Raw genomic sequence first — 14,126 nt, forward strand, 5'->3', positions numbered from 1 at the left:
GGGCAGTCTGACAGAATAAAAGACACCGAGTAGCAGCGGCCCGCACCCCCTCTGAGGAAGCATTCGTGAAACGCACGTCAGGGGTCCGGCAGGGGCAGCTTTGTCTCTCCTGTTGTCCTTTTTTATTTGCTTACTCCTGTGGTATAAATCAGATTACTTAATAGTTTAACTGATATCCTCTAATCCTTCACTATGACATGTAAAAATAATGCAGCCCTCGGATTGTAAAGGCTTAGGTTACTTAAACTTATTTTATAGTAAACATGTTTATCTAATGGCTAATATGCAAACCACAGAGTTCAAGTGGTTTTAATTCACAGCCTTTGCTACTGTATGAGTGTGAGTTCCTTAGTTGAATTAATAAACTTTAATGAATGAATAAATGGGAACAATTTTTTATTATTTTGAACACTTTATGTAGTAAGTAGAGTTTAAGTTTGATAATATACTAGTGGAATTATTCTCTCTTTGAACTTTGTTGTACTCCTAGTTACAACTAGTTTGTATAGTTGTTGTCTGTTACAAAGTACACTAACACCCATAAACTACCTATTGACCCCTAAACTGAGGCCCTCCTGCATCGCAAATACTAGATTAAAGTTATTGACCCCCAATCTGCCGCTCCTGACATCGCCGCCACTAATAAAAATTATTAGCCCATATTCCGCCGCTCCCCGACATTGCCACCACTATACTAAAGTTATTAACCCCTAAACCGCCTCCCTCCCGCATCGCAAACACTATTTAAATATTATTAACTCCTAATCTGCCGTCCGCCCACATCGCCCCCACTATATTAAAGTTATTAACCCCTAATTACGCCGCCACTATAATAAACCTATTAACCCCTAAAATGAAAGCCCCCACATTGCAATAAACTAATTTAAACTAGTAACCCCTAAACCTAACGCCCCCCTAACTTTATATTAAAATTACAATTTCCCTATCTTAAATTTAAAATTACCTGTCAAATAAAAAATAAAAAAAGTTTAAACTAACAATATAACTAATATAACTATTAAACTAAAATTAAACTAACCACCAATTAAAGAAAACTAAAATACACATTAAAAAAATCCTAACACTATTCTAAAAATTACAAACTATCTAAATACAAAAAATAAAAAAGACTAAATTACAAAAAAATAACAAACGAAATTATCAAAAATAAAAAAGAATTACACCTAATCTAATAGCCGTATAAAAATAAAAAAGCACCCCCAAAATAAAAAAAACGCTAGCCTACAATAAACTACCAATAGCCCTTAAAAGGGCCTTTTGTAGGGCATTGCCCTAAGTTAAACAGCTCTTTTACCTGTAAAAAAAATACAAAGACCACACCAACAGTAAAACCCACCACCCAACTACCCCCCAAAATAAAAAACCTAACTCTAATAAAACCTAAGCTACCCATTGCCCTGAAAAGGGAATTTAGCTCTTTTACAAAAAGCCAAAACCCTAAACTAAAAAAGAAACCACCCAAAAAACCTTTAAAAAATCCTAACATTCACCCCCGAAAATCCATTTGCAGTTGCTGAAGTCCCGCTTGAAGGATCTTCATCCCAGCGGCTCCATCTTCATCCAGGTGATAGGCGGCTTCATCTTCATCCAGACGGCATCTTCTATCTTCATCCAGGCGACGTCTTCTATCTTCATCCCGGCGGCATGGAGCTAGTCCATCCTGAAGACATCCGGCGCGGAGCATCCTCTTCATACGGTCGCCGCCGTATACTGAATCTTCAATGCAAGGTACGCGATTCTTCTGCTGATCCAATGCAGCTTTTCACAGGCTCCCTTCAATGTCATTGTTTAAACATTTGTTGCAGCAGTAAGCATTGGATCAGCAGAAGCAGCAGTGGCGATAGCCGAGTGGCTGTTTGTCATGCACGCACGGAGACTCAGCTTAATGGGAGTAGTTGCAGTGGGGGGGCGGAGTTCCGAATATTGCAGAGGAGACGAATAAACAGCATTCCATAAACCCCCCATTTGTGATACAAAATCCCACGCATGCGCTATAGAAAGGGTTTCTGAATTTCACAGGTCTAAATAGTTTAGCAGTGACGTATGTGGCCAGGTATGTGATGACACTGGCACGCATGCGCATTAGGGTCAAAATGTGTAAAACAGCTGATGTAACGTCACAGAAAGTGACATGGTTCGCTCTTTTCAATAGTTCGGCCTCTTACCAGAACAGCGGCCCTGAATCCAGCCCTTGAGGGGAGGGGCTAAACACGTAATGCTGGAAGTGTGATGATACCTGCTGTTGCAACTATCTAGGTGTAATAGAGGATCGCGTCAGTGTGTGATTGACATATGAACCGCAAGTGAAGAGCACCCTCACCACTCCAAAGAATGACGTTGGCCAATACCCAGGGCGTGTTGCTACACTTTGTGCCCAGAGCTACTTGGAACATTTTCAGGATGTTACTGCACGTTACCATACCGGGGCCTGTCAGCTGACACTTGAGTGCCTGGTATGAACGAATTTGTTAGTAGCCGGCTTAGGGACATGCTAGAATGTTGTGTGTTTTTGATACTGTTGCTATTTTTTCCATTACATGTAATTAGGCTTTATTTTGCGGTATTTATGTGATTTTATATGAAGTGGTGGAAGACTCTGGTCTTTTGTATTTTTCAATAAAGCACATTTTTTACATAGTGCAGTCTTGTCCTGCTTTGGGTTGCTTGTGAATTGAGCTTCTTCTTTCTTTTTGAGGTGGATTTAATATTAAATTAATTACTTTGCAATACACTTTCAAAAGAAAAGATAGAATAAAAGTGGCACACCTGATCACTAAGGATCTTCCTAGGAGTAAGTATAAAACAAGGGAGATATACATTTCAGTGCGAGTATGTAAGAGTAAGGCCTTAGTGGTTAAATATTGCTACTTTTCAACACTCAACACAGTGAAGTTGCTAGGCCATGAGCAGTGAAAATTAAATTCCAAAATATATGCAGAAACCTCCTTTCCTATAGCTCAAATTTAAGAAAACCTATATTTTCTAAGGAGCACACAAATGACACTGTTACATGCCTTCTCAGTCCTGATACACTTACTACTGACTAACTGGTTAGCCAATCGTAACCATTTACAATGCATATTTCAGCTAGTGCTAGTTTATATTATCAGAGGGTTAAAATTAAATGCAGCAGTTATCCCCTATCACAAAAAACACAAACTTCTGTTCTCCAATTTATCAACTTATTTGTGACCTTCCATATTGAAAGAATATATTTTTTTTTAGAAATGTACTAACCATAGTGGAGATTATCAATGAGATAATTGAAAGTAAGGAAACCAAGTATAAGGCAATTGGATATCTTAAAATAATAAAATTATTCTATTATATACAACAGTGATGGCCATCTAGCACCCAATGGACCACATATGGCCCTCTGCTTTTTGTGTACCATAGTTTTGTGGCCCTAGAGAAACTGGAACTAAAAAATTAGCTTTGGAGACTTCTGCTCGGTGGGCAAACAAGGTAGGAACAATTAAAATAGATCTATGGAGGGGAGAGCAGCAAATAGAGGGAATCCTGCACTGCAAAGGCTATTTAAATATTAATCTGTGGCCCCCATTTGTTAGGACATTAGCCATCACTAATACAACATTATCTACAACAATGACACTCAAACAATATCTGTGTATATCTATTTTAGAAATTCCAAGACAATATTAATCTAAATACCTTGAAGCTATGAATAAATGTAGTCTTGTTTGCATTAGCAAGTGTTTCATTCACCCAGTTTATAATAGTCCGGTCATCAACCTTCTCCCCTTCTCCAAGATCGGATAGGATATTCAATGTGTACCTAAAAGAATAATCGTTACAGTTACAACATTTTTATAGACAATAATGGTTGAGAAAATATTTAATTTTCTATTGTGTAATGTGTATTGAGAGTCATGTCTTCATAAATCATATGAAGTCTAAACCATTCCAAAATCTAGGGTCTGGAAATTGGTGCAAACTGGCACTGCTAATCCTTCCTGTATGACTTCATCATTGTAATGCAACCAAGCTAGCGTTCCATCCCATTTTCCCCTTCCCTGTAAGCGCTGGCGGAAGCATGAGAAGCACACCATACTGATGAAGGGGGCTACAGGGAGGATCAATCCGAATAGTGTCTGAGGTGGACCAATTGGTGTCATTAAAGAGGCATTAAACACTTTTAGATTGTAATATAAAACGTTTAATTGTCTATAATTAAAAGCTTTTTTATTACTTATTTTGCCCTTTTTTCCTGTAATTCACTTCTGAAAATTGTGGACTTTCCAAATCTTGTTAAAAATGGTAGTAAACCTTCTAGATATAACACTGCTATATTTCACACAGTCAATTGGTTGAATACACCTGTGATACATTTATAACTGTCCCTAATTGGCCTCAGCAGAGAAATAAACCTAGGTTACAAAATGGTGGAGCCCATTTATTTTTGAACACTAAACTAGATTTTCTTTTTTCAAAATTTAAACAACTTATAATTTTAAAAAAAATACATCTGCATAGTTTCCTCAGGGTTATATTTGCTTTGAAAACATCATTCTATTTAGTATTTAACATTCAATGTCCCATTAAACCCTTGGTTTCAAGAGGGGCTACAGGACACTTAGATTGTTATCTATTTCTAAACTCTGAAGCCCTTGGGGGTTGCAGGGGCAGCTCTAGATGTTTGCTGGGGGTGTTATGCACCACAATTAATTTCTTTAGCACTTTGAAACCCTCTAAAGTGCCAGCTGTACTGAACATATAAGGTATGCCTTTTTTAGGAATAGGTAGCAGAAGTTGAGCTTCTCCACCATTACCTCCTGCATGCAGGCATTTAGGGCCAAATTACAAGTGGAGCGGTTTTTAATACTCTCGCTAGAGTGCTAACTGTGCTTGAAGTAAGGTTTTTGTGAAAATCGGGTAACGCTCCTATTACAAGTTGAAATTAAACAGTTTCTGCTTGCGCGCTAACCAGATTTGTGTAAAAAGCCAAACTTAGAATATAGAGACCACATTAACATAGAAGTCAATAAAGCAAAAAAGTGGGGGGGGGGGACCTAACACCCTACTCATGCACAAATCACATTCTCAAGTGCGCTAACTTGACATGAAAATATAAATATTTTACATTCCAATGTTCTTCACATAGCAGAATATGTTCTATTTAGTCATAAATACATATATTTGATGGTATTTTGCTACAATATATATATATATATATATATATATATATATATATATTAGGAATATCTATTTATAAATACTTAAAACATATTCTGCTATGTAGCGAAACAAAAGAGGAAAAGCAAAAGCGCAACCCCACATCAAGGTAGAAGATTAACTTTATTTTACACACTGCATACGGTTAAAAACACTTACAAGATAAATGTGTAAAAAAGGCATATATCCCAATCAGGGAGAGGAAGGTCTCAATCCGGTTCTTTGTAGTCCAATGTGTATATACCGGTATCTATCTCCATGATAGCTTGTTTTCACCAGGAGCAAACAAACTAAGCTCCGCCCTCAACATGTTTCATTCGCACCTAAGCAAACTTTCTCAAGAGGAATGAAGTTTGGTGGTCATAGTGCAAACGGTTTATCGTCTCCTTAAATTTGTGATGCAAAAATCCCATTCGTTTATAAGCAGGCAATCCAGTAAGTGAATCCGGACTAGCCTCTCTCCTTCCAACATCATTCTGGGCGTGTTTGTATGTGTCATCATTGTGACGTGGCCCAGTCACCACTTTGAGACAGATCCACCTCCTGCTTGTCAAATCTGATTACGCTACTAGCTAGGAAAAGCGTTATAAACAACAGTTTCTTCAAGCTAACCGCTTATACACTTATCAATACAAAACTTAAATTGGCAAATCATCTTTAAACATAATATACTTGGACATATTAGTACAAATACATATTGAATTTCTAAAACAATAATTAAATAGTTTCATTAAAACCAAATACCAAAATGTATAAAAATCCATATGTGATCATATTAATTCATTGGTACGTATAAAACTTGAAACATTATTTACACATTAGAGCATAAATTCATTGGGGCACTCTACACTATTTCAGAATATACCGTATATCACACCTTATTAATTCATAAAACCTTTTTTTAAAAACAATAAATCTATATAAAAAAAATCATAAAACTACCATAGAAAAATTTGTATTAACTATTAATATAGATAAAATATTAATACTCTTTATCTTCCACATTTATATTAAATTTATTTTATTACCTTTTCTGTTTTTATGTCATAAAAGCCTGCAGGTCCAGATCTATATTTAACCCTTTAGAGGACATGCAATGTAACAAGTGTATCCATTTTGTCTCACATTGCCTAAGTCGTATTAACCTCTCATTACCTACAGAGGTTGGTATTACTTCCAAAATTTTAAATGATAGGCTTTTTGGATCTTGTCCATGAGTAATCCTAAAATGTTCTGATACGCTATGGTTCTCAAAACCTCTCTTGATATTTTCTATGTGTTCGTATATGCAGCGCTTTATCTTCCTCTTGGTCCTTCCAACATAGATTTTGTCACACTCACAGGTAAGGCAATATACCGCATATACGGACACACAGGAAGCCTTATCTCTAATTTTAAAATCTTTTGTTCGGTCCCAATTGCTGATGGTGTCCCCATTTTTAATCAGTCCACACATACAACTGTATTGTTTCAATATTGTATTCAATATTGAACTGCAAACAAGCTTTGATGTATGTTGCTAATTTATAATGCAATGTTTTTTAACTGCACGTTTTTCATTGCCAACATAATTTAATTGTAGTTTGTGTTGCAATTAGTGTATTTGTGTCATTCATTGCTGATTTTATTCCAATAAGTTTTTGATATCATCAGTAAGGCTGTCTTTTTCATATGAACCAAATTCAAATTTTTTATTTGTTGTTTGATTACAAATATTGACATTAGAAATATTGGTATTATACTCTAGACCACCCACCTTATCTCTAGCCCCATTTATAACATCATATATCCATTTAGTTGCGCTGTTAATACTGTTTCTTTGTTTATTTTGTACTGTGTTGCGTAGGACAGCAGCACTATGGATGAGGGCACAGAGATTGTACAGGTAGAAGGAGAAACAGAGACTGGATATATTAGGAAGAGACAAAGAGCAGTTAATCTATTAAGTGACATTGTTAGTGTGGATGAAGACCCACATACCCCTTTTAGACAATTAGAAAAATTACTAACTCAGGAATGGAAGGATTTAATCCTGCTTTATAATTATGTACTGCATGATATCATACCTAGAGGATTTAGGATTAAAAAATATCCAGCCTTTGATTTGGATGAAATAGAGTTTTAAACAGAATGGGATAATGCCCTACATCTATGCTCCATGACCTTAATTAAGATATTTGTTAAATATAGGGAATTCAAATTAGAGAAAATCAAGATGGACATAAAGGAACTATCTGTGAAAATTAAACCTCTAAAGGAAAATGAAAAATGGAAGAAAATGAATAGTGATATTATATCTAGGATTGATATACTGGAAAAGGAATTGGTTGTCCATAAGACACTAAAACTTAAAAGAGATCAAGACGACTATAAAAATGATAAAGTTTATAATAGGAACCATAAAACACATACATTTAATCACAAAATGATGTATACAGCAATAACCCAGAATAAAGAATATAATCATAGAAGAGAAACTAATAAAATAGAAGGGGCTAAATATATTCCAGATAGAGAGAAAGGTGTAGGTAATAAAGAAAGATCATATTACAATAGAATAGGAATCCCCTGTACTACCTAGGTGAAATGAACAAGGAGCTAAACCCAAATTCCAACCACAATATAAGAAGGATAATGGTAATAGGTATAATAACCATAGACCTAATGAGCAGCAATACAATAGACAGCCCAATCATCCACAAGGAAATTTCCCCTCCTACACTTCCTCCTCTCCTTTTTTATGGAGAGAGAGGCCTCAACAAACCTGGCTAAAAAAAAGCCCAATACAATTATCACCAACAAGAGAAGAAGGAGGAGAGGAGACAATGGGTCCCTCAACAGGAATATTAAAAAAAACTGAAAAATAAGATGGGAACAAGACGAGGATCTAGATCAGGGGTACGGGTTAGGGAATGTAAGAACAAGATGCAGGTATTAGAGAATGAAAAGAAAGATGTGTTTAATTTGTCTAAAAGAACTCTTATGAATAATGAATATAAACTATTGGGGAAAGGACTAAAATTTGCTCCACATAGCCAACCCAATAGTTTTGAAGTTTTTATAGACCTACAAAAATACATTTCAAAACTCTTCAACGATTTTTTTTTTTAAAGAATAATTTTACTGATAATAAGGAGAAAAATTCCCCAATTGTTTTAGGAGAGAGTGGCTATAAAACCTTAGGCACATTTTTAAGTCTAGGAGAAGAAGCACAGCAAAATACACAGTCCTTTTTGGAAGATTTAGAAGATCAAACCTTACTCAATTTGAGTCTGCATGAAAATGATATTTCTATTAAACATAGTCATTTTAAACGTCCATCTACTTTTAATCCGATTTTTGCACAGGGAGACTATATCCCTGTATTTAATGAAATAGTTAAAGAGGAATTTAGGAACTATGTTAAGTCCCAACTGAAAAATGGAAAATTTAAATACAGGGACAATTTAACACATCAAGAAAGAAAAGCTCTTGATGCTCTCAAATCAGATTTAAGCATAACCATTAGGCAAGTTGACAAAGGGAGAGGGATCGTTGTACAAGATCAAGATACTTATTTACTAAAAGCATACAGGTTATTGAGTAGTGAGACCACTTATAAAAGACTTGACAAGGATCCCACACCCTAATATAGTATGGAATGAAATGCATTTGTTTCAAAAGGAAGAGAAGATGGTATCCTCAATACAGAGGAAGCAAATTTTATTTTAATTTCATGTCCTTCTGCACCTTTGTTTTACCATCTACCAAAGGTGCATAAAGACATGTTGAACCCCCTGGGGAGACCTATTATCTCTGGGATAGGGTCACTGACAAGTAATTTGTCATGTTACCTGGATTGTTTTTTTACAACCTACAGTCAAATTAATCAAATCATATCTGAAGGATACCAGTGAATCTATAAAGACTTTTGAAGCACTTCCTTTGGATCTCTTGTGATGTCACATCCCTGTACACAAATATTCCACATGTACAGGGTGTGAAGGCATTTGAGGAATTTTTTAATAAATTCAGCGATCTACCCACTGTTCAAACTGATTTTTTGGCCGAAGGAATACAATTTATTTTGTTCCACAATTATTTCTCTTTTGAGGAAATGTTTTTTCAACAAATACAGGGAACTGCCATGGGGACGTCCATGGCTCCCTCGTATGCCAATATTTACATGGCAGCCTGTGAAGAGATGTATGTGTGGAACAATAACTCCTTTGAGAAGAAAAAGATGCCCTGGAACTCATCAAACATATAAATAAGAATAGACAAACATATATGGGTGTGTGCACTCTACTTTTGAAATAAATATATAAGACTTGGTGCTTGCAGTCATAAAAAAGTAATTATAAAATATTAAAAAGAGAAAAATAACTAATAAATATATAGTTATGGAAAGAATGACAAGGCTGCATTCAAACGTCAATGAAAACAAGTGGTTTATTTAGCTCTATCCCAATGTGTCAGACACCAATTCTACCCAAAAAAATTAATCAAAAATCAATTGTGTGAAGGATACATTTTAGCAACAAATTATAACCATATAACCATATAACATTCAATGACAATGTGTCCAGAAATGGGAGCACTTAGTGTGAATCACACGCTCCGTATAAAATGTATATGAAAGTCCGTTGCATACAAATGCTTGCCAGTGTAACTGAAAAGGGCCAGCGTAAGTAAAGAGACAGCCTCACCACAATCCGCGGTGTAGTTCCTGTTACCTTATGATAGGTATTGCCGGGATGAAAACAGAAAGATTCGCTTGACTGAGCTGCAATATGACCTGCAGCGGGACTATCAAATCCTCAGAAGAGCCAACTTGTCAGATCCAATTGGGACCGAACAAAAGATTTTAAAATTAGAGATAAGGCTTCTTGTGTGTCCGTATATGCAGTATATTGCCTTACATGTGAGTGTGACAAAGGCTATGTTGGAAGGACCAAGAGAAAGGTCAAGCGCTGCATATACGAACACATAGAAAATATCAAGAGAGGTTTTTAGAACCATAGCGTATCAGAACATTTTAGGATTACTCATGGACAAGATCCAAAAAGCCTATCAGTTAAAATTTTGGAAGTAATACCAACCTCTGTAAGTAATGAACATCAGAGGTTAATGCGACTTAGACAATGTGAGACAAAATGGATACACTTGTTAGATTGCATGTCCCCTAAAGGGTTAAATATAGATCTGGACCTGCAGGCTTTTATGACATAAAAACAGAAAAGGCAATAAAATAAATCTGAATATGTATAAATTTAATATAAATGTGGAAGATAAAGAGTATTAATATTTTATCTATAATAATAGTTAATACAATTTTTATGGTAGTTTTATGAATTTTTATAGAGTTACTGTTTTTTAAAAAAAGGTTTTATGAATTAATAAGGTATGATATATATTCTGAAACAGTGTAGAGTACCCCAATGAATTTATGTGTAAATAATGTTTCAGGTTTTATACGTACCAATGAATTAATATGATCATATATGGATTTTTATACATTTTGGTATTTGGTTTTTAACTAAACTATTTTATTATTGTTTTAGAAATTCAATACGTATTTGTACTAATATGTCAAAGTATATTATGTGTAAAGATGATATGCCAATTTAAGTTTTGTATTGATAAGTGTATAAGCGGTTAGCTTGAAGAAACTGTTGTTTAAAACGCTTTTCCTAGCTAGTAGCATAATCAGATTTGACAAGCAGGAGGTGGATCTGTCTCAAAGTGGTGATTGGGTCACGTCACAATGATGACACGTACAAACATGCCCAGAATGATGTTGGAAGGAGAGAGACCGATCCGGATTTACTTACCGGTTTGGCTAAACTAATGGGATTTTTGCATCACAAATTTAAGGAGACGATCAACCGTTTGCACTATGACCACAGAACTTCATTCCTCTTGAGAAAGTTTGCTTAGGTGCGAACTAAACGCGTTGAGGGCGGAGCTTAGTTTGTTTGCTCCCGGTGAAAACAAGCTATCACGGAGATAGATACCGGTATATACACATTGGACTACAAAGAACCGGATTGAGACCTTCCTCTCCCTGATTGCGATATATGCATTTTTTACACATTTATCTTGTAAGTGTTTTTAACCGTATGAAGTGTGTAAAATAAAGTTAATCTTCTACCTTGATGTGGGGTTGCGCTTTTCATCTTTTGTTTCGCTACAGAATTTTTTATTGAGAGTGTTCAGTGACACACCTCTGAGTATAGCAGCGCCCCACAGATAAAAAGGAGACTTGGAGAATCCTGGAATCTTGTACCTAACTATTGAGGACTATTCGTCCCTTTAATCTGAATTCGGTAACTGTATTGTTTCAATATTGAACTGCAAACAAGCTTTGATGTATGTTGCTAAATTGTAATGCAATGTTTTTAACTGCAAGTTTGTCATTGCCAACATAATTGAATTGTAGTTTGTGTTGCAGCCAGTGTTGGATTAGTGCATTTGTGTCATTCATTGCTTATTTTATTTTATTCCAATAAGTTTTTGATATTATCAGTAAGGCTGTCTTTTTCATATGAACCAAATTCAAAAATTTTATTTGTTGTTTGATTACAAATATTGACATTAGAAATATTGGTATTATACTCTAGACCACCCACCTTATCTCTAGCCCCATTTATAACATCATATATCCATTTAGTTGCGCTGCTAATACTGTTTCTTTGTATATTCTGCTATGTGCAGAACATTGGAATGTGAAACATTTACAGTAAATACACAGTATAACACTTTATTAAATATGAATATTGCATAAATATGCTATTTCATGTTTTCATCTACTTGACTGCAAAGGGCTCCATATGGCTTTTCTAATACCTGAGACCTCATATATTTGAGCCCTTATAACTTTTTTAAACAATTTCTTCAATTGATAGTGTTATTTTGAGTGTAACTGTACTATTCTATTCAATGTATTTTTTATGTGTTTTGTGCAACTTTTTTGTTACAAATAACAATAAATCTATAAAGTGAAACACTTGTATTGATTGAAAAGTTTAATATCTTAATGAAAAAGAGGCGTTAAAAAGCTTATGTTTCCTCTTTTACACCTAGTTGAGGATGCCGTAATGTTTAAGACCTTATCGACAGCTTCCAACAGCGTTTGAACTGTTTGCGCTTTAAATGGAAACCTGGTGTAAATTTGCGCTTTTCAGGTTCTATGGGCCATGTAATCGGAAACTGTTGATTAGCGTGATTGCTTCCAAGAGCAGTTTTTTAATTTTACGAAATTAAGAAAACCCTATTGCAGCTCAATGGAAACAAGCCTCAAATTGTGTGGTTTAAAATACAAATTGTTTAATAAAACCTAGCTTCTCATCCTGTTGTGCCTATTGTGGTACTAATGATAAAGGTAAGGGGTTATCCAGGCTTTTTGGCTTTTTAACCCATCTTTATGCAGATTCAGCTAAAGGAAAGAGTCTGTATATCTCTTTCTAAACAACAAGAACTGTATACTGCAGCCAGTGAAAAGGGTCATGAACAGTGAGCCACGAGGAAAGAGCCAGGCATTTTTTCTTAACTGGAATAGGATTTGGCTTCTATATACAGCACCTTTGGCAATGGTGTAAGCAAATCCAGGAAAGACATCTATTGCTATTACTGCCCCCAGTACATTGCTGGGGATGTCTCTATCCGTTTTTTTATACTTGACAAAATAACTTGCATAAGATGCAGACCCAACCCAAAGTTGTTGTTTTTTTTTTTGTTTCATTCTTAAAGGGACATAAATGTCAAAATTAAACTTTCATGGTTAACCCCTTGAGTGCTATCGACGGCTCTGAACTGTCGCAGAGTTTCTCACTCAGGTGCTAACGACGGCTCAGAGCCGTCGCTAGCACTCTCCCACCTTGAGGGAGATCTGGGAGCTAACACCCGTTCATACCCGCTCCTACCCCGGTAGAGTGACAGGCATTGCCGTGGATTCCTATTTTGCGTGGTGACATCACGTGTAATGACGTGATGATGTCACCGTGCAACTTTATTTAAAAAAGACAATGGACAATATAGGGAAAGGGGGCATGCTGCTTAGAAGCCTGTATCTCAAGCATCTAAGCAGCTACAGACCCTCAAGACCCACCATTGGAAAGGTAATCGCCTATAAGTGGAGGATGTGAAAAGCAAAGAAAAAAAGTAAAAAAAAATATTTTAAAAAATGTAAAATTAAAAAACCCTCAAAAGTGCTTAGCACCCAGGTGGGAAAGTGCTTAGCACTTAAAGGGTTAAGATAGAGGGACCGATTTACTAATGTATGGTGTACATGATACGCTGTCGACATTTAACATTGCACAAGCAGTTCTGGTGAACTGTTTGTGCAATGCCTCCTCCTGCCAATTGGCCGCTAGGCGGGGAGTGTCAATCAACCCGATCATTTAGGATCGGGCGGATTGATGTCCACAGCCTCAGAGGCAGCGGACCAGTTAAGGAGCAGCGGTTAAGGAGCCTGAAGGCTCGTGCGGAAACATTCTGCCCTTGATAAATCGGCCCCAGAGCGTGTCATTTTAAAATAATTTTTATTTTACTTCTAATATTAAATTTGATTTGCAGGGGTTCAATATAAAGGTATATGCATGCAATAGTGTAATAATTAAATACTTACACATTAGAGCATTTTATTATTTCACTACTGCTTGCAAATAACACATTATTTGTTTGCACTTTAAGTTCCTTTTATCCTTTTCGTATTTTAATACATTGTACATAGAAGATTGTACTTCTGACAGCCTATACCTCCCCCTAGTGGATTAATATAATTTACTTTTCAATCCACTAAACTAGATAGTTTGTAACTACTACATTATATTACAAAATAATAAACTGATAAACAAATGCTCATGTGGAGGTGCCAAAATGAAAAGGTAAAATCAATAAATAGGTTTATTTGTATTAAAGAAAATATATCT

The 14,126-nt window shown here is 35.6% G+C and overlaps 1 protein-coding gene across 1 annotated transcript in view; it reads right to left on the reverse strand.

Annotated features, from left to right (window-relative positions):
- Positions 1 to 14,126, reverse strand: part of PLS1 (plastin 1) — a 168,344-nt gene that overhangs the window by 13,649 nt on the left and 140,569 nt on the right. The window contains exon 14 of the mRNA XM_053710016.1: positions 3,694 to 3,817. Coding sequence (XP_053565991.1) covers positions 3,694 to 3,817 — 124 coding nt within the window. The remainder of the gene's footprint in view (positions 1 to 3,693; positions 3,818 to 14,126) is intronic.

Source organism: Bombina bombina, chromosome 4, assembly GCF_027579735.1.
Source record: "Bombina bombina isolate aBomBom1 chromosome 4, aBomBom1.pri, whole genome shotgun sequence".
In the NCBI taxonomy this organism is placed as follows: Eukaryota; Metazoa; Chordata; class Amphibia; order Anura; family Bombinatoridae; genus Bombina; species Bombina bombina.